Below are 27993 nucleotides of genomic sequence, written 5' to 3' on the forward strand. Positions count from 1 at the left end.
CTGACAATTTCCATGATTTTCATTTATAAATAATTGGGTGTTTGGATCAGCAATTTCATTTTGAACTATCAAATAACTGAAGGACACAGTGAAGGAAACAGTAATATTTCAGTAGTGAAATTAGGTTTATTGGATTAACAGAAAATGTGCAATATGCATCCAAACGAAATTAGACAGGTGCATAAATTTGGGCACCCTTGTCATTTTGTTGATTTGAATACCTGTAACTACCTAGCACTGATTAATTGGAACACACAATTGGTGTGGTGAGCCCATTACGCTTGGAACTTCTTAGACAGGTGCATCCAATCATGAGAAAAGGTATTTAAGGTGGCCAATTGCAAGTTGTTGTTCTCTTTGACTCTCCTCTGAAGAGTTGCAACATGGGGTCCTCAAAACAACTCTCAATTGACCTGAAAACAAAGATTGTTCAACATTATGGTTTAGGGGAAGACTACAAAAAGCTATCGCAGAGATTTAAGCTGTCAGTGTCCACTGTAAGGAACATAGTGAGGAAATGGAAGACCACAGGCACAGTTCTTGTTAAGGCCAGAAGTGGCAAGCCAAGTAAAATATCGGAGAGGCAAAGGATGGTGAGAACGGTCAAAAACAGCCCACAGACCACCTCCAAAGACCTACAACATCATCTTGCTGCAAATGGTGTCACTGTGCATCGTTCAACAATTCAGCGCACTTTGCACAAGGAGAAGCTGTATGGGAGAGTGATGTGGAAGAAGCCTTTTTTGCACACACGCCACAAACAGAGTCGCTTGAGGTATGCAAAAACACATTTGGACAAGCCAACTTCATTTTGGAAGAAGGTGCTGTGGACTGATGAAACAAACATTGAGTTATTTGGTCATAACAAGGGGCGTTATGCATGGCGGCAAAAGAACACAACGTTCCAAGACAAACACTTGCTACCCACAGATTTGGTGGATGTTCCATCATGCTGTGGGGCTGTGTGGCCAGTGCCGGTACTGGGAATCTTGTTAAAGTTGAGGGTCACATGGACTCAATATCAGCAGATACTTGAGAATATTGTTGAGGAATCAGTCACAAAGTTGAAGTTACGCCGGGGCTGGATATTTCCACAAGACAACGACCCAAAACACTGCTCAAAATCAACTCTGGCATTTAATATTATTGAAAATCTGTGGGGTGATTTGAAGCGGGCTGTCCATGCTCGGCAACAGGGGTGAAACTACAGGGGGTGCAGAGGTTGCAATTGCGACTGGGCCCCCAAGGGTGGGGGCCCAGCTTAAAAAAAAGAAGAATTTTTTTTATATTTATTTTTTAATAAAAAACATTGACCCGCCACTGCCTGCACTGATATCATGTGAGTGCGACATGATGCTTTACTAGTGTCTCTGACTACAGGGGTTAGTGTTTCTGTTTTACCCCTTGGTGTTTATGTGTGTGTGTGTATGTGTGTATGTATGTATGTGACTGTGTGTATTTATGCATGTATGTGTATGTTTGTGGAACCAGCAAATTACAGACCTTGTTACTACAGTATGGGAGGAGGGGGTAAACAGTGTCACTATAAAGTGCCTCTATATACAGTATGGGGGGGTTGGACTATGTCATAGACTACTGTGGTCACTTTATAAAGTACTGGGGTGGGTAGGGTCAGGCCAGCAATCTCACAGGCAGATTACAGACTGTGTCACTGACTCACTATATACAGTACTGGTGGGTTAAACAGTGTCACTATATACAGTAATAGGGGGTCAGACCATCTCACAGACTGTGGGCACAGGGTACCTCCTTTTGCAGACGTAATCTGATTCACAATTTTTTTCTGGGTTAAATGTTAAAAAAAAAAAAAAAGATATGTATCAAATTCACTTTTTTTGGGGGGGGTGGGGGGTCCTTCTTAGATTCTTGCACCTGACCCCTGTGGTTTCTAGCTACGCCTCTGCTTGGCAACCATCAAACCTAACTGAACTGGAGATGTTTTGCAAGGAGGAATGGTCCAAAATACCTTCATCCAGAATCCAGACACTCAGTACAGGCTATAGGAAGCGTCTAAAGGCTGTTATTTCTGCTAAAGGAGGCTCTACTAAATATTAATGCGATATTTCTGTTGGGGTGCCCAAATTTATGCACCTGTCTTATTTTGTTTGGATGCATATTGCACATTTTCTGTTAATCCAATAAACCTCATTTCACTACTGAAATATTACTGTGTCCTTCAGTTATTTGATAGATCAAAATGAAATTGCTGATCCAAACCCCCAATTATTTATAAATGAAAATCATGGAAATTGTCAGGGGGGCCTAAACTTTTGCATAAGATTGTGTGTATATATATATATATATATATATATAATATATATATATAAATTCATTAAAATTATTGGGGGAGATAAAAAAAAACTGACATTAAAATCCTCCATGTCTCAAAATTAAATCAATGTAAATATTTGCATAGGAAATTAGCACATCCTAGGCAAGTATCCCCGCTTGCTTTTCCCCAGAAATAACTCATATACAATGTTACCAATGCACAAGAGAATTCTGGGTAAGTTATGCAAATTAGATATGCAAATTCTCAGTTTTTTGCTTCAAAATAATACTGTTTTAACACAGCTATCCTTTTAACAGGATTATTACAGCAAACCAGAAATCACTCACTAGACAGCCTGTTTCGTTCTGTTTGGAACTCATCAGTAGGAGATAGAATTCTGGTTGCTGCAATGGTAAAGCTTTTTTCAAGGTTAAACCAAAATTCATTAAAATTATGGGGGGAGATAAAAAACTGAAATTAAAATCCTCCATGTCTCAAAATTAAATCAATGTAAATATTTGCATAGGAAATTAGCACATCTAGGCAAGTATCCCCGCTTGCTTTTCCCCAGAAATAACTCATATACAATGTTACCAATGCACAAGAGAATTCTGGGTAAATTATGCAAATTCTCAGTTTTTTTGCTTCAAAATAATACTGTTTTAACACAGCTATCCTTTTAACAGGATTATTACAGCAAACCAGAAATCACTCACTAGACAGCCTGTTTCGTTCTGTTTGGAACTCATCAGTAGGAGATAGATTTTTTTGTTGCTGCATTGGTAAAGCTTTTTTCAAGGTTAAACCAAAATTCATTACAATTATGGGGGGAGATAAAAAACTGAAATTAAAATCCTCCATGTCTCAAAATTAAATCAATGTAAATATTTTTATACTAAATTAGCACATCTAGGCAAGTATTCCCACTTGCTTTTCCCCAGATATAACTCATATACAATGTTACCAATGCACAAGAGAATTCTGGGTAAGTTATGCAAATTAGATATGCAAATTCTCAGTTTTTTTGCTTCAAAATAATACTGTTTTAACACAGCTATCCTTTTAACAGGATTATTACAGCAAACCAGAAATCACTCACTAGACAGCCTGTTTCGTTCTGTTTGGAACTCATCAGTAGGAGATAGATTTCTGGTTGCTGCATTGGTAAAGCTTTTTTCAAGGTTAAACCAAAATTCATTAAAATTGTGGGGGGAGATAAAAAACTGAAATTAAAATCCTCTATGTCTCAAAATGAAATCAATGTAAATATTTGCATAGGAAATTAGCACATCTAGGCAAGTATCCCCGCTTGCTTTTCCCCAGAAATTACTCATATACAATGTTACCAATGCACAAGAGAATTCTGGGTAAGTTATGCAAATTAGATATGCAAATTCTCAGTTTTTTTGCTTCAAAATAATACTGTTTTAACACAGCTATCCTTTTAACAGGATTATTACAGCAAACCAGAAATCACTCACTAGACAGCCTGTTTCGTTCTGTTTGGAACTCATCAGTAGGAGATAGATTTCTGGTTGCTGCATTGGTAAAGCTTTTTTCAAGGTTAAACCAAAATTCATTAAAATTATGGGGGGAGATAAAAAACTGAAATTAAAATCCTCCATGTCTCAAAATTAAATCAATGTAAATATTTGCATAGGAAATTAGCACATCTAGGCAAGTATCCCTGCTTGCTTTTCCCCAGAAATAACTCATATACAATGTTACCAATGCACAAGAGAATTCTGGGTAAGTTATGCAAATTAGATATGCAAATTCTCAGTTTTTTAACATTGTATATGAGTTATTTCTGGGGAAAAGCAAGCGGGGATACTTGCCTAGATGTGCTAATTTCCTATGCAAATATTTACATTGATTTAATTTTGAGACATGGAGGATTTTAATTTCAGTTTTTTATCTCCCCCCATAATTTTAATGAATTTTGGTTTAGCCTTGAAAAAAGCTTTACCAATGCAGCAACCAGAAATCTATCTCCTACTGAGTTCCAAACAGAACGAAACAGGCTGTCTAGTGAGTGATTTCTGGTTTGCTGTAATAATCCTGTTAAAAGGATAGCTGTGTTAAAACAGTATTATTTTGAAGCAAAAAAACTGAGAATTTGCATATCTAATTTGCATAACTTACCCAGAATTCTCTTGTGCATTGGTAACATTGTATATGAGTTATTTCTGTGGAAAAGCAAGCGGGGATACTTGCCTAGATGTGCTAATTTCCTATGCAAATATTTACATTGATTTATATATATATAAAATTATATGTAGGGATAGATATATAATGATACATATAGGAATATCTATTTATAAATATATAGAACATATTCCCCTATGTGAAGAACATTGGAATGTGAAATATTTACAGTAAATACATAGTTAAACACTTTATTAAATATGAATATTGCATAAATATGATTTTACATGTTTACAGCTACTTGACTGCAAAGAGATCCAATCAATGCACTTATATATGTCTATATGTGTGTACATATGTATCTATCGGCTAGATTATGAGTTTTGCAGTATGAGTGAAAAAGCAGCGTTAAGGCTCTTTTTCACTACCGCTGGTCTTGCAGGTTTAGGGGCACCGCACACTTTTTTGTCCGTAACGCAACGTAACTACCGCAGCTTTCAAAAAGTCCTTTTTCAATGGGACTTCCTTTGCGCCGGTATTACGAATTTGCCTGGGAGGCCAAAAAGTGAGCGGTACAGCCTAAACACTACAAGATCCATACCGTAAACTGAAAGTCAGTAGTTATGAGTGTTACGCTACAAAGCTGTAACATAAAACTCATAACTAAAGTGCTAAAAAGTACACTAACACCCATAAACTACCTATTAACCCCTAAACCGAGGCCCTCCCACATCGCAAACACTAAAATAAAATGATGAACCCCTAATCTGCCACTCCGGACATCGCTGCCACTATAACAAACATATTAACCCCTAAACTGCCGTACTCCCGCATCCCAAACACTAGTTAAATATTATTAACCTCTAATCTGTTGCCCCTAACATCGCCGCCACCTACCTCCATTTATTAACCCCTAATCTTCCGCCCCTAACGTTGCCGCCACTATATTAAAGTTATAAAACCACTAACCCTAAGCCTAAGTCTAACCCTAACCCTAAAACCCACTAACTTTAATGTAATTAAAATAAATCTAAATAAAACCTATTATTAATAACTAAATAATTCCTATTTAAAACTAAATACTTACCTGTAAAATTAAACCTAAGCTAGCTACAATATAACTAATAGTAACATTGTAGCTAGCTTAGGTTTTATTTTTATTTCACAAGCAAGTTTGTATTTATTTTAACTAGGTAGACTAGTTACTTAATAGTTATTAACTATTTATTAGCTACCTAGTTAAAATAAATACAAATTTACCTCTAAAATAAAACCTAACCTGTCTTACACTAATACCTAACTTTTCACTACAATTAAATAAATTACATTTATTAAAAACAATTAACTAAATTACAAAAACAAACACTAAATTACACATAAAAAAAGAAATTATTAAATATTTAAACTAATTACACCTAATCTAATAGCCCTATCAAAATAAAAAAAAAACACCAAAAAAAAAAAAAAACCTAGCCTAAACTAAACTGCCAATAGCCCTTAAATGGGCCTTTTGCGGGGCATTGCCCAAAGAAATCATCTCTTTGACCTGTAAAAAAAAAATACAAACACCCCCCTAACAGTAAAACCCACCACCCACACAACCAAACCCCCCAAATAAAATCCTAACTAAAAAAACCTAAGCTCCCCATTGCCCTGAAAAGGGCATTTGTATGGGCATTGCCCTTAAAGGGGCATTTAGCTCTTTTTCCGCCCAAACCCTAAGCTAAAAATAAAACCCACCCAATAAACCCTTAAACAAACCTAACACTAACCCCCAAAGATCCACTTACAGTTTTTGAAGACCCGACATCCATCTTCAACAAAGCTGGCAGAAGTCTTCATCCAAGCAGCAAGAAGACATCAACGAATCGGGGAGAAGTCTTCATCCAAGCGGCACGAAGTGGTCCTCCAGACGGGCAGAAGTCTTCATCCAGACGACATCTTCTATCTTCATCCATCCGGCGCGGAGCGGCTTTATCTTCAAGACATCCGGCGTGGAGCATCCTCTTCTTTCCACGGCTCTTCTCAAATGAAGGTTCCTTTAAGTGACGTCATCCAAGATGGCGTCCCTTGAATTCCGATTGCCTGATAGAATTTTATCAGCCAATCGGAATTAAAGGTGAAAAAATCCTATTGACTGATGCAATCAGCCAATAGGATTGAGCTTCAATCCTATTGGCTGATCCAATCAGTCAATAAGATTGAGCTTGCATTCTATTGGCTGTTCCAATCAGTACCAAGCAGCTCTTACCGCAAAACTCGTAATCTAGCCGTTAGTGTTTATATGTGTACATGTATACATATATACACATGTATATACATAAATATGTACACACATATACACACACACACACACAAATATATATATATATATAACTTTTTTGTAATTTGTATAATATAGTGTTATGTATGATTATTCCGCTTCTTCCAAAATGTTTGCCATATATCCTGCCAGATTCAGAATTCTGACCCTGCAACATTCTAAAAAATGGACTGCTTGATCAATGCAGGAGCTTATTTATATCTCTCCCTAAAATGGACAGAGCAAAGAAGATAAATTTAAGTTTAATTTTGACTTTAGTGTCCCTTTAATCTTGTATGCACATATTTTGTAATGCAGTCTCCAGACTCCATGAGGCCCATTTATCAAGCTCCGTATGGAGCTTGTGGGCCCATGTTTCTTGGGAGTCTTCAGACTCGCCAGAAACAGCAGTTGTGAAGCAGCAGTCTAAAGACCGCTGCTCCATAAACCTCAGAGTAGGCGGACAGGAATCGCCACAATTAAACCCGATCGAGTACGATCGTGTTCACTGACACCTCTTGTGAGCTGCTGGTGCAATGCTGAATACAGAGAGCATATTGCTTTTCACATTCAGCGAGGTCTTGCGGACCTGATCTGCACTGTCGGAATAGGTCCGCAAGACCTTTGATAATTCGGCCTCTATCTGTCACTTTTCTCTCACTCTCCGTGAATATTGTCTCTCCTTGAGTCTCTGTGACTATTCTTTCTTTCCCAGCCTCTGTGCTGTCTCCCCAGCCTCTGTGACTATCATCTTCACCAGCCTCACACCAGCTTCTATAAATGTCTGACCCCCCAAAAAAAATCTGTCTTTCCTGTTCCCCATGTTTTTGTGAATATGCCCCCCCAAACTTTTGTCTCTCACCCAGTCTTTGTGATTATCCTCTTTCCCCAGACTCTGTCACGACTATCCAGCCTCCAATAATCTATCACTGTCCTATGTTGCACCAGTATCTTTGGCTATCCTATCTTCCCCTGTACCTGTGTGAATATCCTCTCTCCCCAATCTCTCTATCTTCTCTACCCCAAATCTTTATGACTATACTCTCTCTACTCAGTCTCTGTGACTTCTCTTCTTCCTTCAAAAATCTGCAACTATCCCCTATCTCTACTACTCTTTCTCCACAGTTTTCTTTCACGGTCATAACTTTGCAGTGCATGCATTGGTTCCTATTCTGTTTTCTCTCATTTTCTCTTTATGTTACTAGCATCCTACCAGCTTGTCTATCCCTATATTTCCCCTTTTCTTTACTTTTTCTGTATTGTTGATCAGATCTTCCTTTCACATTCCCTTCCCAAATGTAACTACCATTATGTTTCCTTGCTTCCTCCTAATATCTGCCTCTATTTTCTAACCCTAACTTGCTTTCTTCAACTGTTATTAAACACTATCCTCACCACTTTCTTTAGGTGCTGCAGCTTATTCTGGAGCAGTGACACAAACCTTGTCCACAGCCCTTCTGGTATTTGAGCTCACAGGGCAGATGTCACATATCCTCCCTGTCCTAATAGCTGTATTAATTGCAAATGCCATCAGTCAGAGCTTCCAGAACTCCTTCTTTGACCTTATCATCATTATCAAGAAACTTCCATATCTTCCAAAATTAATCATGGGCAAGAACTGGTAAGAAGACTCCACATCTACTGCTGATGGGTGGTATAAATTCTGGGTAAAGGGTTGTTTTTGCAGAGGAATCTTTTACTTGAGAGGCAACATTTATATGGTCTTGGTTGGCAATGAAGCTAAAGGTCAGTTACCAATGTACAATATATAGGGAGCGAGTGGAACATTGATGAAAAACTGAAGCACTGTGTGCCAGGTCATTTTAGGATTTTGAGTAGTAACTTAAAAGTTTGACAAATGTCCACTATAGTCCCTTGTTATGTTTAGCTACGTACTGACAGATTTGAAGCTCAGTACTACAAACTGCTCTGTATTGGCTTATACATATTGATCTAACACATCAGTCCATATTTCAGTCTGAGAATGTAACTTACTCTATTTGGAATAAAAATCCACAACTCTTAAATGCAAGTGAATTAAAAATTAAAAAATCTGAACTCTAATAACTACTTATTTAATTGTAAGTAATTAACTCCTTATTATGTATCAGTAATTAATCTAATCTAATGGAACATATTTGAATTGGACGTTATGTCTAAGATTAGGTGTAGAAAAATAGATCACATGACTCCCCTAAAGGCTACTATGGTTTTTCTTTTTAGGCCTATCCAACTATTGTTTCAATTGTATCTTAGCTTATTCTCCATGTAGCATTTTCGCCATGTAGCATTGACTACTAGTATTTTTATTACCCTTATCCTCAAATGTTGGGTTTGAGGACTAGATTTCATGAAGTCATTATACTTATGTATTGGGCATCAGACCTAGATTTTAGAGGGTTTTGTCATATTTATTGTGTCAGGTGTCTGATCAGTGGTTTTGGGCCATTGGGGTTAATTGATTTAAAAAAAAAACACAGCACAAAAAGGTAAAGGGTGCATCGGGCTGATCAATAAAATTGTCTAGAATATGTGATCTCAGCAATGCTACTTAATCATCATCCTTGGACCAGAGGATTGTTTCAGTGATTGCACACACACCACTGGTATACCACCCAAACCACTGGTTCTGCCACTGCAAGGGACCACCTAATTCCAAAGGTCAACCTCTATTTCTGCCCACATACAGCAAAGGATGCCCACTGCATTATAGTCCTAGCTCCTCACCAAGTCTTTATGTGGATGATTTAGTAAAGAAGGAGCATAATTAGGAACCTCATGTGCTGTGTATGGTGCCTGTGTGTGGGGGGGGTGAAGAAGAGGATAACACTGGACCCAGTGAACTGTAACATCGGATACAAATAACTATTAACAGTTTGTTTGTGTCATCACTTGTGAACGACAAAGGTCAAGGTAGCATATGTGAACATTACTAGATTTAAATTTATTATGAGGTTTCTGAAGGTATGTCATACCTCCAATGACCCCAGAAACCTCAAAGTGTCTTGATTTGGTACTGAGATCCCATTATTCTAGTTATCATTGCCTGCCAAGTAACATGGTTGTCAGCCATAAATTAAAGAAATAAGCTATGGTTTCTGTGTTGAGTTCATGGAATAACTGTTAAAATCATAAATGTTTTTAGCACTCGCCACTCATTAATTTTTTTATGCATAAGAAGTTTGGTGCATAAACTGCTAAAGAGAAATGGCTGCCTTAAGCATTATAATTATATTATAGGGATGTGTTTGAGTATCATGATTTGATTGTTTGGTAATGAAGATGATGTAACTGCTTAGGTGAGATGGTGTGGGAGAGATGGCCTTATGACATTTTATTTGAATTAACGTATTGGCTTTATGAGAGGATACTTTATAAGTTGATTGGTGCCTTTCTCTCCAGTGCCCACGATATCTGCGCTGAGGACTTCATGGTGACAGACTTACGCTATTTGGTGAAAGGATTTAAATACAAGGATGTTCGGAACCTTCTTAAGACATCTGAGCACAAGCAATTCCCTATTGTGGACTCAGAAGGTGTGGTCTTTTTTTCCTTTTATGTCCTCTCATGTATCTCAACCCCAGTCAAACTCTTTTCTTCCTTTTTGTTCTGGCTAACCATAACATTGTATGATTATGTAAGGTATGCTTGAGAGCCATTTTGTTTGAAGTAATTATCGGCTAGATTAAGTGTTTTGCGGTATGAGTGAAAAAGCAGCGTTAAGGCTCTTTTTCACTACCGTTGGTATTACGAGTCTTGCAGGTTTAGGGGCACCGCAACTTTTTTGGCCGTAACGCAACGTAATTACCGCAATGGGACTTCCATAACGTTGGTATTACGAGTCTGCCTGGGAGGCCAAAAAGTGAGCGGTACACCCTATACCGCTAAGATCCATACCGTAAACTGAAAGTCAGTAGTTATGAGTTTTACGCTACAAAGCTGTACCATAAAACTCATAACTAAAGTGCTAAAAAGTACACTAACACACATAAACTACATATTAACCTCTAAACCGCCGCACTCCCGCATCACAAACACTAGTTAAATATTATTAATCCCTAATCTGCCACCCCTAACATCGCCGCCATCTACCTACATTTATTAACCCCTAATCTGCCGCCCCCAACGTCACCGCCACTATACTAAATTTATTAACCCCTAAACCTGTCTAACCCTAACCCTAACACCCCCTAACTTAAATATAATTAAAATAAATCTAAATAAAACCTACTATCATTACCTAAATAATTCCTATTTAAAACTAAATACTTACCTGTAAAATAAACCCTAAGGCCTAGATTTGGAGTTTTGCGGTAGCCGTGAAAACCAGCGTTAGAGGCTCCTAACGCTGGTTTTAGGCTACCTCCGGTATTTGGAGTCACTCAAAAAAGGGTCTAACACTCACTTTTCAGCCGCGACTTTTCCATACCGCAGATCCCCTTACGTCAATTGCGTATCCTATCTTTTCAATGGGATCTTTCTAACTCCGGTATCTAGAATTCTAACGACAAAACTCCAGCCGCAGAAAAAAGTCAGTAGTTAAGAGCTTTCTGGGCTAACGCCGGTTCATAAAGCTCTTAACTACTGTACTCTAAAGTACACTAACATCCATAAACTACCTATGTACCCCTAAACCGAGGCCCCCCCACATCGCCGCCACTCGATTACATTTTTTAACCCCTAATCTGCCGACCGCCACCTACGTTATCCTTATGTACCCCTAATCTGCTGCCCCTAACACCGCCGATCCCCTATATTATATTTATTAACCCCTAACCTGCCCCCCACAACGTCGCAGCCAGCTACCTACAATAATTAACCCCTAATCTGCCAACCGCAAAGCGCCGCTACTTAAATTATCCTTATGTACCCCTAATCTGCTGCCCCTAACACCGCCGACCCCTATATTATATTTATTAACCCCTAATCTGCCCCCCACAACGTCACCTCCACCTGCCTACACTTATTAACCCCTAATCTGCCGAGCGGACCGCACCGCTACTATAATAAAGTTATTAACCCCTAATCCGCCTCACTAACCCTATAATAAATAGTATTAACCCCTAATCTGCCCTCTCTAACGTCGCCGACACCTAAATTCAATTATTGACCCCTAATCTGCCGACCGGAGCTCACCGCTATTCTAATAAATGTATTAACCCCTAAAGCTAAGTCTAACCCTAACACTAACACCCCCCTAACTTAAATATAATTTAAATCTAACGAAATTAATTAACTCTTATTAAATAAATTATTCCTATTTAAAGCTAAATACTTACCTGTAAAATAAATCCTAATATAGCTACAATATAAATTATAATTATATTATAGCTATTTTAGGATTAATATTTATTTTACAGGTAACTTTGTATTTATTTTAACCAGGTACAATAGCTATTAAATAGTTAAGAACTATTTAATAGCTAAAATAGTTAAAATAATTACAAAATTACCTGTAAAATAAATCCTAACCTAAGTTACAATTAAACCTAACACTATACTATCATTAAATTAATTAAATAAAATACCTACAATTACCTACAATTAAACCTAACACTACACTATCAATACATTAATTAAATACAATACCTACAAATAACTACAATGAAATAAACTAACTAAAGTACAAAAAATAAAAAAGAACTAAGTTACAAAAAATAAAAAAATATTTACAAACATAAGAAAAATATTTCAACAATTTTAAACTAATTACACCTACTCTAAGCCCCCTAATAAAATAACAAAGACCCCCAAAATAAAAAATGCCCTACCCTATTCTAAATTACTAAAGTTCAAAGCTCTTTTACCTTACCAGCCCTGAACAGGGCCCTTTGCGGGGCATGCCCCAAGAAGTTCAGCTCTTTTGCCTGTAAAAAAAAACATACAATACCCCCCCCAACATTACAACCCACCACCCACATACCCCTAATCTAACCCAAACCCCCCTTAAATAAACCTAACACTAAGCCCCTGAAGATCATCCTACCTTGTCTTCACCTCACCGGGTATCACCGATCGGTCCTGGCTCCAAAATCTTCATCCAACCCAAGCGGGGGCTGGCGATCCATCATCCGGTGGCTGAAGAGGTCCAGAAGAGGCTCCAAAGTCTTCATCCTATCCGGGAAGAAGAGTAGATCCGGACCGGCAACCATCATCTTCCAAGCGGCATCTTCTATCTTCATCCGATGAGGACCGGCTCCATCCTGAAGACCTCCACCGCGGACCCATCTTCATCCGGCGATGTCCAACTGAAGAATGACGGTTCCTTTAAGGGACGTCATCCAAGATGGCGTCCCTCGAATTCCGATTGGCTGATAGGATTCTATCAGCCAATCGGAATTAAGGTAGGAATATTCTGATTGGCTGATGGAATCAGCCAATCAGAATCAAGATCAATCCGATTGGCTGATCCAATCAGCCAATCAGATTGAGCTCGCATTCTATAGGCTGATCGGAACAGCCAATAGAATGCGAGCTCAATCTGATTGGCTGATTGGATCAGCCAATCGGATTGAACTTGATTCTGATTGGCTGATCCCCCCCGCAAAGGGCCCTGTTCAGGGCTGGTAAGGTAAAAGAGCTTTGATCTTTAGTAATTTAGAATAGGGTAGGGCATTTTTTATTTTGGGGGTCTTTGTTATTTTATTAGGGGGATTAGAGTAGGTGTAATTAGTTTAAAATTGTTGTAATATTTTTCTTATGTTTGTAAATATTTTTTTATTTTTTGTAACTTAGTTCTTTTTTATTTTTTGTATTTTAGATAGTTTATTTCATTGTAGTTATTTGTAGGTATTGTATTTAATTAATGTATTGATAGTGTAGTGTTAGGTTTAATTGTAGGTAATTGTAGGTATTTTATTTAATTAATTTAATGATAGTATAGTGTTAGGTTTAATTGTAACTTAGGTTAGGATTTATTTTACAGGTAATTTTGTAATTATTTTCACTATTTTAGCTATTAAATAGTTCTTAACTATTTAATAGCTATTGTACCTGGTTAAAATAAATACAAAGTTACCTGTAAAATAAATATTAATCCTAAAATAGCTATAATATAATTATAATTTATATTGTAGCTATATTAGGATTTATTTTACAGGTAAGTATTTAGCTTTAAATAGGAATAATTTATTTAATAAGAGTTAATTAATTTCGTTAGATTTAAATTATATTTAAGTTAGGGGGGTGTTAGTGTTAGGGTTAGACTTAGCTTTAGGGGTTAATACATTTATTAGAATAGCGGTGAGCTCCGGTCGGCAGATTAGGGGTTAATAATTGAAGTTAGGTGTCGGCGATGTTAGGGAGGGCAGATTAGGGGTTAATACTATTTATTATAGGGTTAGTGAGGCGGATTAGGGGTTAATAACTTTATTATGATAGCGGTGCGGTCCGCTCGGCAGATTAGGGGTTAATAAGTGTAGGCAGGTGGAGGCGACGTTGTGGGGGGCAGATTAGGGGTTAATAAATATAATATAGGGGTCGGCCGTGTTAGGGGCAGCAGATTAGGGGTACATAAGGATAATGTAAGTAGCGGCGGTTTACGGAGCGGCAGATTAGGGGTTAAAAATAATATGCAGGGGTCAGCGATAGCGGGGGCGGCAGATTAGGGGTTAATAAGTGTAAGGTTAGGGGTGTTTAGACTCGGGGTACATGTTAGGGTGTTAGGTGCAGACGTAGGAAGTGTTTCCCCATAGCAAACAATGGAGCTGCATTAGGAGCTGAACGCGGCTTTTTTGCAGGTGTTAGATTTTTTTTCAGCTCAAACAGCCCCATTGTTTCCTATGGGGGAATCGTGCACGAGCACGTTTTTGAGGCTGGCCGCGTCCGTAAGCAACTCTGGTATCGAGAGTTGAAGCTGCGTTAAATATGCTCTACGCTCCTTTTTTGGAGCCTAACGCAGCCTTTTTGTGGACGCGGGTCCTTACCGACAAAACTCTAAATCTAGCCGTATGATAGCTACAATATAACTAATAGTTAGCTTAGGGTTTATTTTTATTTTACAGTCAAGTTTGTATTTATTTTAACTAGGTAGAATAGTTACTAAATAGTTATTAACTATTTACTAACTACCTAGCTAAAATAAATACAAATTTACCTGTAAAATAAAACCTAACCTGCCTCACACTAACACCTAACATAACACTACAATTAAATCAATTACATTAATTAAATACAATTACCTAAATTACAAAAAAAACAAACACTAAATTACACAAAATAAAAAAGAAATTATCAGATATTTAAACTAATTACACCTAATCTAATAGCCCTATCAAAATAAAAAAGCCCCCCCAAAATAAAAAAACCCTAGCCTAAACTAAACTACCAATAGCCGTTAAAAGGGCCTTTTGCGGGGCATTGCCGCAAAGAAATCGTCTCTTTTACCTGTAAAAAAAAAAAATAGGTTAGGTGTTAGTGTAACTCAGGTTAGGTTTATTTTACAGGTAAATTTGTATTTATTTTAGCTAGGTAGCTAATAAATAGTTAATAACTATTTACTAACTATTCTACCTAGTTAAAATAAATACAAACTTGCCTGTGAAATAAAAATAAAACCTAAGCTAGATACAATGTAACTACTAGTTATATTGTAGCTATTTTAGGGTTTATTTTACAGGTAAGTATTTAGTTTTAAATAGGTAGTATTTAGTTATTAATAGTAGGTTTTATTTAGATTTATTTTAATTATATTAAAGTTAGTGGGTGTTAGGGTTAGACTTAGGGTTAGGGGTTAATAAATGTAGGTAGGTGGCGGCGATGTTGGGGGCAGCAGATTAGGGGTTAAGAAGTATAATGTAGGTGTCGGCGATGTCGGGGGCAGCAGATTAGGGGTTAATAAGTATAATGTAGGTGTCGATGATGTCGGGGGCGGAAGATTAGGGGTTAATAAGTGTAAGATTAGGGGTTTTTAGACTCGGGGTTCATGTTAGGGTGTTAGGTGTAAACATTGATTTTCTTTCCCCATAGGAATCAATGGGGCTGCGTTACGGAGCTTTACGCTCCTTTATTGCAGGTGATAGGCTTTTTTCAGCCGGCTCTCCCCATTGATGTCTATGGGGAAATCGTGCACAAGCACATAAAACCAGCTTACCGCCGCTCACCGCAGTGCTGGTATTGGAGTGCGGTATGGAGCTCAATTTTGCTCTACACTTACTTTTTGCCTGCTAAGGCTGGGTTTTTGTAAACCTGTAATACCAGCGCTGTAGGTAAGTGAGCGGTGACAATAACTTGCAAGTTAGTACCGCACCGCTCTTACCGCAAAACTTGTAATCTAGCCGTATGTTTTCTGACAGTTCCCTATACAAGATGGCTTAATTTTTTCCCCTTCCTTCTGCTGTTCCTTTTCACCTTTTTTTTTCTGTTCACTCAGACATAATATTTTGGATGTGATACATTTCTTGCAGAATGGGAATCCTATTGAAATGATTATGATATAGTGGCATAAATCTACCATATTGTTTTGTAATGCAATGTCTAAATCAATCTAAATCTACTGATCAAGTTTCTTACCTTTCTTCTTTTTCTTTGGGGTATCATTGGCATACATTTTACATTTGTGTGACATTCCTGGTTTATTTATGTATGCTTGTAAAATACAAACAGTTGCATTAAAGAGATATAACCCCCCCAAAAAAAAAAAAAAATCATGATTCAGATAGAACATACAATTTTAAACAACTTTCGAATGTACTTCTATTATCAAATTTGCAAGAGTCCATGAGCTAGTGACATATGGGATATACAATCCTACCAGAAGGGGCAGAGTTTCCCAAACTTCAAAATGCCTATAAATAAACCCCTCACCACACCCACAATTCAGTTTTACAAACTTTGCCTCCTATGGAGGTAGTGAAGTAAGTTTGTGCTAAGATTTCTACGTTGATATGCGCTTCTCAGCATTTTGAAGCCCTATTCCTCTCAGAGTACAGCGAAAGTCAGAGGGATGTGAAGGGAGTATCACCTATTGAATGCAATGGTTTTCCTCACGAGAGATCTATTTCATAGGTTCTCTGTTATCGGTTGTAGAGATTCATCTCCTACCTCACTTTTCATATTGACGATATACTCTCATATACCATTACCTCTACGGATAACTGTTTCAGTACTGGTTTGGCTATCTGCTATATGTGGATGGGTGTCTTTTGGTAAGAATGTTTTTATTACTTAAGACACCTCAGCTATGGTTTGGCAATTTATGCATTAATATAAAGTTCTAAATATATGTATTGTACTTATATTTGCCATGAGTCAGGTTCATGTATTTCTTTTTTTCAGACTGTCAGTTTCATATTTGGGAAAATAAACATATTAAGAAATATTTTTCTTACCTGGGGTTTTAAACTGACTACATTTTTCTTTGCAAATTGCGGGCAGGATTAGGCCCGCGGGTGCGCCAAATGCTAGACTTTATTGCGTCATTCTTGGCACGAGAATTTTTTGGCATGAAAGTACGTCCATTGACGCAAGTTCGTCATTTCAGGCGTCATAGTTGACGCCGAGTTCCTTACACAAGGTTGGCGCCAAAAAAATTTCAGTTATGCTGTGCGTCATACTTGACGCCAAATTTTTCATTATTTTTTCACTCCATTGCTATTTGCCTCTTGCCTTTTTCTATGTCAGAGGGCTATGCTATTTGCATTTTTTCCCATTCCTGAAACTGTCATACAAGGAAATTGATAATTTTGCTTTATATGTTGTTTTTTCTTTTACATTTTGCAAGATGTCTCAATCTGATGCTGTCTCAGAAGTATCTGTTGGAACTTTGCTGCCTGATATCGATTCTACCAAAGCTTAGTGCATTTGTTGTAAAGTTGTGGAGATTATATCTCCGAATGTCATTTGTAATAGTTGTCATGATAAACTTTTACATGCAGATAATGTGTCCATCAGTAATTGTACATTGCCGGTTGCAGTTCCTTCAACTTCTAATATACATGATATTCCTATGAATTTTAAAGAATTTGTTACTGATTCTATTCAGAAGGCTCTGTAGGCTTTTCCGCCTTCTAATAAACGTAAAAGGTCTTTTAAAACTTCTCATAAGATTGATGAAATTTCAAATGACCGACAACATAATTAATTATCCTCCTCTGATGAGGATCTATCTGATTCAGAAGATCCTTCCTCATATATTGACACTGACAAATCTACTTATTTATTTAAAATGGAGTATATTCGTTCTTTGTTAAAAGAAGTGTTAATTACTTTGGATATTGAGGAAACTAGTCCTCTTGACATTAAAACTAGTAAACTTTTAAATTCTGTTTTTAAACCTCCTGTGGTTACTCCAGAGGTTTTTCCTATTCCTGATGCTATTTCTGATATTATTTCTAAGGAATGGAATAAGCCGAGTACTTCTTTTATTCCTTCTTCAAGGTTTAAAAAATTGTATCCTTTACCAGCAATTTCAATAGAGTTTTGGGAAAAGATCCCCAAAGTTGATGGGGCTATTTCTACTCTTGCTAAACGTACCACTATTCCTTTGGAAGATAGTACTTCTTTTAAGGATCCTTTAGATAGGAAACTTGAATCTTATCTAAAGAAATCTTATTTATATTCAGGTCATCTTCTCAGGCCTGCAATTTCTTTAGCTGATGTTGCAGATGCATCAACTTTTTGGTTGGAAAATGTATCGCAACAAGAATTGGATTCTGACTTATCTAGCATTGTTCGCTTACTGCAACATGCTAATCATTTTATTTGTAATGTCATTTTTGATATTATCAAAATTGATGTTAGATCCATGTCTTTAGCTATTTTAGCTAGAAGAGCTTTGTGGCTTAAATCTTGGAATGCTGATATGACATCTAAGTCTAGATTGCTATCTCATTCTTTCCAAGGTAATAATTTATTTGGTTCTCAGTTGGATTCTATTATTTCAACTGTTACTGGGGGGAAGGGAGTTTTTTTGCCTCAGGATAAAAGACCTAAGGGTAAATCTAAGGCTTCTAATCGTTTTTGTTCCTTTCGTCAAAATAAGGAACAAAAACCTAATCCTTCCCCCCAGGAATCTGCTTCCAATTGGAAGCCTTCCTCAAATTGGAATAAATCCAAGCCATTTAAGAAACCAAAGTCAGCCCCTAAGTCCGCATGAAGGTGCGGTCCTCATTCCACCTCAGCTGGTAGGGGGCAGATTAAGTTTTTTCAAGGATGTTCGGATAAATTCTGTCCAAAATCAATGGATTCAAAGCATTGTCTCTCAGGGGTATCGAATAGGATTCAGAGTAAGATCTCCTGTGAGAAGATTTTTTCTCTCACGCATCCCAGCAAATCCAGTAAAAGCTCAGGCTTTCCTGAAGTGTGTTTCAGACCTGGAGTTTTCAGGGGTAATCATGCCAGTTCCTTTTCAGGAACAGGGTCTGGGGATTTATTCATATCTATTCATTGTCCCAAAGAAGGAAAATTCATTCAGACCAGTTCTGGATCTGAAAATTTTGAATCGTTATGTAAAAGTACCAACTTTCAAGATGGTGACTATAAGGACTAATCTGCCTTTTGTTCAAGGACATTATATGTCTACAATAAACTTGCATACCTTCATAATCCGATAATCCAATTCATCCAGATCATTATCAGTTCCTGAGATTCTCTTTTCTAGACAAGCATTACCAATTTGTTGCTCTTCCATTTGGCCTATCAACAGCTCCAAGAATCTTTTCAAAGGTTCTTGGTGCCCTGCTCTCTGTAACCAGAGAGCAGGGTATTGCGGTGTTTCCTTATTTGGACGATATCTTGGTACTAGCTCAGTCTTTACGTTCGGCAGAATCTCACACGAATCAACTAGTGTTGTTTCTTCGAAAACATGGTTGGAGGATCAATTTACCAAAAAAGTTTCTTGATTCCTCAGACAAGGGTCACCTTTTTAGGCTTCCTGATAGATTCAGTGTCCATGACTCTGTCTCTAACAGACAAGAGACGTTTAAAATTGGTTGCAGCCTGTCAGCACCTTCAGTCTCAGTCATTCCCTTCAGTGGCTATGTGCATGGAAGTTTTAGGTCTCATGACTGCAGCATCAGACACAATTCCCTTTGCTCATTTTCACATGAGACCTCTCCATCTTTGTATGCTGAATCATTGGTGCAGGGATTATACAAAGATATCACAATTAATATCCTTAAATCCCAATGTTCGACACTCTCTGATGTGGTGGTTAAATCACCAGCGTTTAGTTCAAGGGGCTTCTTTTGTTTGGCCAACCTGGACTGTGATCACAACAGATGCGAGCCTTTCAGGTTGGGGAGCTGTTTTGGGATCTCTGACAGCACAAGGGGTTTGGAAATCTCAAGAGGCGAGATTACCAATCAATATTTTAGAACTCCGTGCAATTCTCAGAGCTCTTCAGTTTTGGCCTCTGTTGAAGAGAGAACCGTTCATTTGTTTTTAGACAGACAATATCACAACAGTGGCATATGTCAATCATCAGGGTGGGACTCACAGTCCCCAAGCTATGGAAGAAGTATCTTGGATACTTGTTTGGGTGGAATGCAGCTTCTGTCTAATTTCTGCGGTACATATCCCAGGTGTAGACAATTGGGAGGTGTCAGACTTTACATCTGGGGGAGTGGTCCCTCCATCCAGATGTGTTTTCTCAGATTGTTCAGATGTGGGGTCTTCCAGAGATAGATCTGATGGCCTCTCATCTAAATAAGAAACTTCCCAGATACCTGTCCAGGTCCAGGGATTTTCAGGCGGAAGCAGTGGATGCGTTGACACTTCCTTGGTATTATCAACCTGCTTATATTTTCCCGCCTCTAGTTCTTCTTCCAAGAGTGATCTCCAAAATCATCATGGAGCAATCGTTTGTGTTGCTGGTGGTTCTAGCATGGCCTCACAGGTTTTGGTATGCGGATCTTGTTCGGATGTCCAGTTGCCAACCTTGGCCACTTCCGTTAAGGCCAGACCTATTGTCTCAAGGTCCGTTTTTCCATCAGGATCTCAAATCATTAAATTTGAAGGTGTGGAAATTGAACGCATAGTGCTAAGTAATAGAGGTTTCTCTGACTCAGTGATTAATACTATGTTACAAGCTCGTAAATCTGTCTCTAGGAAGATTTATTATCGAGTTTGAAAGACTTACATTTCATGGTGTTCTTCTCATAAATTCTTTTGGCATTCTTTTAGAATTCCTAGAATTTTACAGTTTCTTCAGGATGGTTTGGATAAGGGTGTGTCTGCAAGTTCCTTGAATGGACAAATCTCTGCTCTTTCTGTTTTATTTCACAGAAAGATTGCTAAACTTCCTGATATTCACTGTTTTGTACAGGCTTTGGTTCGTATCAAGCCTGTAATTAAATCAATCTCTCCTCCTTGGAGTCTTAATTTGGTTTTGAGGGCTTTACAGGCTCCTCCATTTGAGCCTATGCATTCTTTGGACATTAAACTACTTTCTTGGAAAGTGTTGTTCCTTTTGGCCATCTCTTCTGCTAGAATAGTTCCTGAGCTATCTGCTCTTTCTTGTGAATCTCCTTTTCTGATTTTTCATCAGGATAAGGCGGTTTTGCGGACTTTATTAAAAAATTTTCCAAAGGTTGTGAATTCTAACAACATTAGTAGAGAAATTGTTGTCCCTTCCTTGTGTCCTATTCCTAAGAATTATTTGGAAAAATCCTTACATTCTTTGGATGTGGTGAGAGCTTTGAAATATTATGTTGAAGCTACTAAAGATTTCAGAAGACTTCTAGTCTATTTGTTATATTTTCTGGTTCTAGGAAAGGTCAGAAGGCTTCTGTTATTTCCTTGGCTTCTTGGTAAAAGCTTTTGATTCTTCAAGCTTATTTGGAGTCGGGTCAGGCCCTGCCTCAGAGAATTACAGCTCATTCTACCAGATCAGTCTCCACTTCGTGGGCTTTTAAGAATGAAGCTTCAGTTGATCAGATTTGCAAAGCGGCAACTTGGTCCTCTTTGCATACATTTACTAAATTCTACAGTTTTGATGTATTTGCTTCTTCAGAAGCAGTTTTTGTTAGTCTTCAGGCAGCTGTTTCAGTTTGATTCTTCTGCTGATGTTTTAAGTTTTTCTTGTCAAAGTTGTCATTAAAAATAAATTTATAATTTGGGTTGTGGATTATTTTTTCAGCGGAAAATGGCTGTTTTTTATTTTTTCCCTCCCTCTCTAGTGACTCTTGAGTGGAGTTCCACATCTTGGGTATTGATATCCCATACGTCACTAGCTCATGGACTCTTGCCAATTACATGAAAGAAAACATAATTTATGTAAGAATTTACCTGATAAATTCATTTCTTTCATATTGGCAAGAGTCCATTAGGCCCACCCTTTTTATGGTGGTTATGATTTTTTTGTATAAAGCACAATTATTTCCAAATTCCTTTGTTGATGCTTTTTACTCCTTTCTTTATCACCCCACTACTTGGCTATTCGTTAAACTGAATTGTGGGTGTGGTGAGGAGTGTATTTATAAGCATTTTGAAGTTTGGGAAACTTTGCCCCTCCTGGTAGGATTGTATATGCCATACGTCACTAGCTCATGGACTCTTGCCAATATGAAAGAAATTAATTTATCAGGTAAATTCTTACATAAATTATGTTTTTCTTTTGTTATCCTCTGCTGAAAGGCTCAGGAGCTGGGAGCAAACTGCTGATTGGTGGCTGCAAATATATGAATGTCAGGGTTATGGCCTCTCTAACAGGATGGAGCCAATGACAGGGATAGCAGAAAGCTGGTCAGATTGCATAGCAATAGACTGGGGACTCATATATACTGTATACAACAGTTCTATTTATTAGGAAAAAGTTACACAGGCAAATGGCAAGCAATGTCCTGTAACAGATTGTACTAAGAAACAGGTACAGGCAAGTGTTAATGGGAGCAAACTGTAACAAGCCAGTGTAGCTTAGCATGAAAGCCTACAAGCCCAGCTGTAGATCCCCTTCATGAGAGCTGATTTACAACAGTGCAACTCTTGGCAGGGCCCTCTACCCACTTGTTTCCTATAACTGTTACCTTGCATATCATACCTCTGTTTATAGCACTGGGGAATCTGTTGCAGCTCTACAATAATAGCTGATGTTCAGGTGCAAGTTGTGGAAGACAAAACAAGTTCTGAAGCCAAGCAAAAGTACTAACTGTGCCAAATGCAAAGACAAGGTCAGGATGGTCCAAGATTTAAAGACAAACAGCAAGTATAAACTTGGGCAAAATCACAAGCAGGTAATACAGCAACAAACAGGAGCCAGGAACACAAACACAGGAGAGACTTCAGTGCCAGAGCAAGGAGTAAAGGCAAATGCTGCTCAATATATTGTCAGAGAGCATCCAGAGAGGGTGGAGCTGGGAGAAACACCTGCTAAAGATAATATTCTTACCCAATTCCGTGGAAGTAAACATCTAGTGGCACAAACAGAACAAGTTGGACTCTGGACCTGGAGACCCCGTTTCTATACCAGACAAGACACAGCGAGCGAAGTCACCAGCCGCGTCCCTGTCATGTAGTTTGCATTTTGGCTGAAAAGAACATATGGGATCCTGATAATGCCTCTTGTCATTGGATTAATGATTGTGATCATCTAGCTCCCCCCAGTAGTTCATTGCTGCTCCTTCAATTAATTACGAAACAAAAAAAAAGGAATGTTCTACCTGAATAATGAAAGAAAAATGTCTTTTATGTCCCTCTAACAATATAGCATTTTAAATATACTAAGAAGTATATCTAGGCAATATCAAGCTAAATGCATTATACAAACCTTTAGATTAAGACGGTTAACAATGAGGTAAATCTGTGTGACACCCTCCACTAACAGTTGTGGCACCCCTGGGTGTCACAACATTCTAAGAATCATTAAACTTAAAGGGACAGTATACACCAATTTTCATATAACTGTGTAATAGTCACTACTGTAAAGAGTAGTATGCACATATACTAAAATAAACATCCAGTATAAAATCTTTTTTATACTCCCAGTTTAGCACTGTTGATGAGGTTAGTCACACCCACTGAAAGGGGCTGCAAATGAATAGACAGATAACATAAACAGGAGTCTGTAAACATGTGTATACATCTGACACTGTGGGGCTTGGTTAGGAGTCCGAAAATCAGCACAATTTTTTTTTTAAAAAAATAAGTAAAACTATACATGTTTACAAAAACACTACAAGATGGGCTATATAAATGGATCATCTACAAAACATTTATGCAAAGAAAAATATATTGTACAATGTCCCTTTAAGATTACAAAAGTCATCAAAAAAATATTTACTTAAATTATGGGCAATAAAATAAATATTCAAACTTTTTTAACATTTTTTTATATGTTATAATATAGATCTGTAACACAAAAATACTTGTCTTTATAAACCTGCCTTAAAGGGCCACTAAACCCAAATTCTTTTTTTCATGATTCAGATAGAGAATACAAATGTAAACAACATTACAATTTACTTCTATTATTTATTTTGTTTAATTTTTTAGATATCCTTAGTTGAAGAAAAAGCAATGCACATGGGTGAGCCAATCACACGAGGCTTCTATGTGCAGCAACCAATCAGCAGCTACTGAGCATATCTAGATATGCTTTTCAGCAAAGAATATCAAGAGAATAAAACAAATTAAATAATAGAAGTAAATTAGAAAGATGTTTAAAATTGCATTCTCTTTCTAAATCGTGAAAGAAAAAATGTGGGTTTAATGTCCCTTTAAGAAGAGTATAATATAAACATTGAATTAAGCTTATTTATAACTATCAAAATAAAACAATTTATTCCATGGAAAGACATTTAAGAAGTTTAATAGACTTTACCAGGGGCAGAATTACCATTGGTGCAGCAAGTGCTGTGGCACCAGGGCCCAAGTGGAGTGGGGAGGGGGGGCAATAGCAACCAGTCTATACATAATTGTGTGCCGCATACTCATCAGTTTATAGATGCTCACATCATTATACAGTGTAGCGTATTCACTACTAGTATATAGGTATTGTACAGCATAGAATATTCATATAAGTATACATACTCATATATATATATATATATATATATATATATATATGTGTGTATATAGTATATACAGAACGGTGTTCTCATCAGGGTATAGTGTATAGAAACTCACATCATTATATAGCACAGTGTGCTCACTGCCAGTGTATCATTATTCAGTATTATTATAAAGTGCAGCACGCTCATTACCAGTGTGTGTGTGTATGTATACACACATACTATTATTTTTATCGGTTATTTGTAGCGCGCCAACAGGTTCTGCAGCGCTAACACACACACACAGATATATATATATATTTATATTAAAAATATGAATATATATGTATATATATATATATATATATATATATATATATATACTTATAATCATATTACTGAGCTAACTTTAGGGGGGTCCAAAAATAAAGTCTTGCACCAGGGCCCTGTTGAGTAGGTCCGCTACTGCACTTTACAATTGACATTACAATAAAAGCTGAAGCAAATTTTTAAAATAATAAAGTTCCTTATGAAATAAATATATTGTGTACATGAATATATGCAAGAACAATTACATTCTAATACTATGACTACTATTAAAGTACTGCATTTCTTAGTGAATAATCACCATCTGTTGGGGATTTGTTTAATGCATAATGCTGTATATTTAAACCTAATCAGCAGTGGTTTTTAGTACATTTTGAAAAACTTCTGTCATGGATATGATTTTTTTTTTTTTTTTTTTTTAAAAGGTCATTAACCCCTTAATGACCACAGCACTTTTCCATTTTCTGTCCGTTTGGGACCAAGGCTATTCTTACTCATTTACTGTACCAACACATATTATATACCGTTTTTCTCGCCATTAAATGGACTTTCTAAAAATACCATTATTTTCATCATATCTTATAATTTACTATAAAAATTTTTATAAAATATGAGGAAAAAATGGAAAAAAACACACTTTTTCTAACTTTGACCCCCAAAATCTGTTACACATCTACAACCACAAAAAAACACCCATGCTAAATAGTTTCTAAATTTTGTCCTGATTTTAGAAATACCCAATGTTTACATGTTCTTTGCTTTTTTTGTAAACTATAGGGCCATAAATACAAGTAGCACTTTGCTATTTCCAAACCATTTCTTTTCAAAATTAGCGCTAGTTACATTAGAACACTGATATCTTTCAGGAATCTCTCAATATCCATTGACATGTATATATTTTTTTTAGTAGACAACCCAAAGTATTGATCTAGGCCCATTTTGGTATATTTCATGCCACCATTTCACCGCCAAATGCAATCAAATACAAAAAATCGTTCACTTTTCACAAATTTTAAATTCTTCTCTGGGATCCCCTTTGTTCAGAAATAGCAGACATATATGACTTTGGCGTTGCTTTTTGGTAATTAGAAGGCCGCTAAATGCCACTGCGCACCACACGTGTATTATGCCCAGCAGTGAAGGGGTTAATTAGGGAGCATGTAGGGAGCTTTTTGGGATAGTTTTAGCTTTAGTGTAGTGTAGTAGACAGCCCCAAGTATTGATCTAGGCCAATTTTGGTATATTTTATGCCACCATTTCACCGCCAAATGCGATCAAATTAAAAAAAAAGTAAAATTTTTCTCAATTTTAGGTTTCTTACTGAAATTATTTACAAACAGCTTGTGCAATTATGGCACAAATGGTTGTAAATGCTTCTCTGGGATCCCCTTTGTTCAGAAATAGCAGACATATATGGCTTTGGCATTGCTTTTTGGTAATTAGAAGGCCTCTAAATGCCGCTGCGCATCACACGTGTATTATGGCTAGCAGTGAAGGGGTTAATTATGTAGCTTGTAGGGAGCTTGCAGGGTTAATTTTATCTTTAGTGTAGAGCTCAGCCTCCCACCTGAAACATCAGACCCCCTTATCCCTCCCAAACAGCTCTCTTCCCTCCCCCACCCCACAATTGTCCCCGCCATCTTAAGTACTGGCAGAAACTCTGCCAGTACTAAAATAAAAGGTATTTGGCCCTTTTTTTTTAAAAAAAAACAAAAGCATATTTACATATGCTGATGTGTATGATCCCCCCTTAGACCCCAACCTCACTGATCCCCCACCTAGCAGCTCTCTAACCCTTCCCCTCTGCCTTAATGGGCGCCATGTGCCTTTTTAAAAAAAAAAAAAAGCCCTTTTCTGTAGTGTAGCTTTCCCCACCAAGACCAACCCCCAACCCCTTCCAGATCCCTTAGATTATATTTTTAGTATTTAAACTTTCTTAGTTTTATTTACTTTTAACTTTATGTTTTTCTGTAGTGTAGCAGTTCCCACCCGCTCCCGCGCCCGACCACCCCCCCCCCCCCGTGCACGCGCGCGCTCCCGTGCGTGCCCCCGTGGGTCCCGCCCCCCCCCACTCCATACAGAGCATCGATGGCCGCCCACCCGCCTCCCACGTAAGCTCCCACCCACCAACGATACCGGCCATCGATGTCCGGTGCAGAGAGGGCCACAGAGTGGCTCTCTCTGCATCGGATAGCCAAGGGGGGTTATTGCAGGATGCCTCCATATCGAGGCATCACTGCAATAACCGGAAAGCAGCTGGAAGCGAGCAGGATCGCTTCCAGCTGCTTTCCAGACCAAGGACGTACGCCACACGTCCTCGGTCATTAACTGTATTTTTTTTGAGGACGTGTGGCGTACGTCCTTGGTCGTTAAGGGGTTAAACTCAAAATGTAATTTAGCAGTTTCTTTAAATGCCGAATGTGGAAAGCAGCGGAAACTTGCGGCATTTGGCTCTTTCTGTAGCCGGATTTCTTCTTGTGAAAGAACACACTAATATCTGTACAAATACGAAGAAATTTGAATCCAAAAAGAAACGAATGCCACGAGCAGCCACCTTCTTACGCACATCCCTACTAGAAACAACCTCTGATTTATAAAAAAGATAATAGAAAAAAACTGTAATACATTTTAAAATTACTTCTTTTAAATACAATAATTTAACAATGACTTTTGTTTCCATTTAAATAGCCCTTATAAATCCCTTTGCTTTTTCATTATTTTCCACTCTCCAGACTCTAAGATTCTCCTGGGTTCTGTCAGTCGGAAAGTACTGAGTAAGATACTATCAGATCAGCTCAGCACAGAACGAAGAATGGAGTTTATGCTCGACCAAACCGGAGGCAATATGGACAATAACTTAACAATAACTGTAAGATAAACAGATACATTCAGATATAATAACAGGCTGATAGGATATCTGTCTCCTTTCTGTTAAAATCACAGCTATACTATTGCTAAGTATTCTTTGGGTTTAAAGGAACATTACATGTCCCTTTAAA

At 37.6% G+C, this 27993-nt stretch overlaps 1 protein-coding gene across 4 annotated transcripts in view; it reads left to right on the top strand.

Moving 5' to 3' along the window:
• The window catches only part of LOC128663841 (chloride channel protein ClC-Kb), a 437573-nt gene that overhangs the window by 381714 nt on the left and 27866 nt on the right, over positions 1-27993 (top strand). For all 4 annotated transcript variants that reach the window (XM_053718370.1, XM_053718371.1, XM_053718372.1 and 1 more), the window contains 3 exons: positions 8151-8364; positions 10146-10279; positions 27727-27863. In XM_053718370.1, the coding sequence (XP_053574345.1) occupies positions 8151-8364; positions 10146-10279; positions 27727-27863 (485 nt within the window). The remainder of the gene's footprint in view (positions 1-8150; positions 8365-10145; positions 10280-27726; positions 27864-27993) is intronic.

The sequence above is a fragment of the Bombina bombina genome, chromosome 6, assembly GCF_027579735.1.
Source record: "Bombina bombina isolate aBomBom1 chromosome 6, aBomBom1.pri, whole genome shotgun sequence".
Taxonomy (NCBI): domain Eukaryota; kingdom Metazoa; phylum Chordata; class Amphibia; order Anura; family Bombinatoridae; genus Bombina; species Bombina bombina.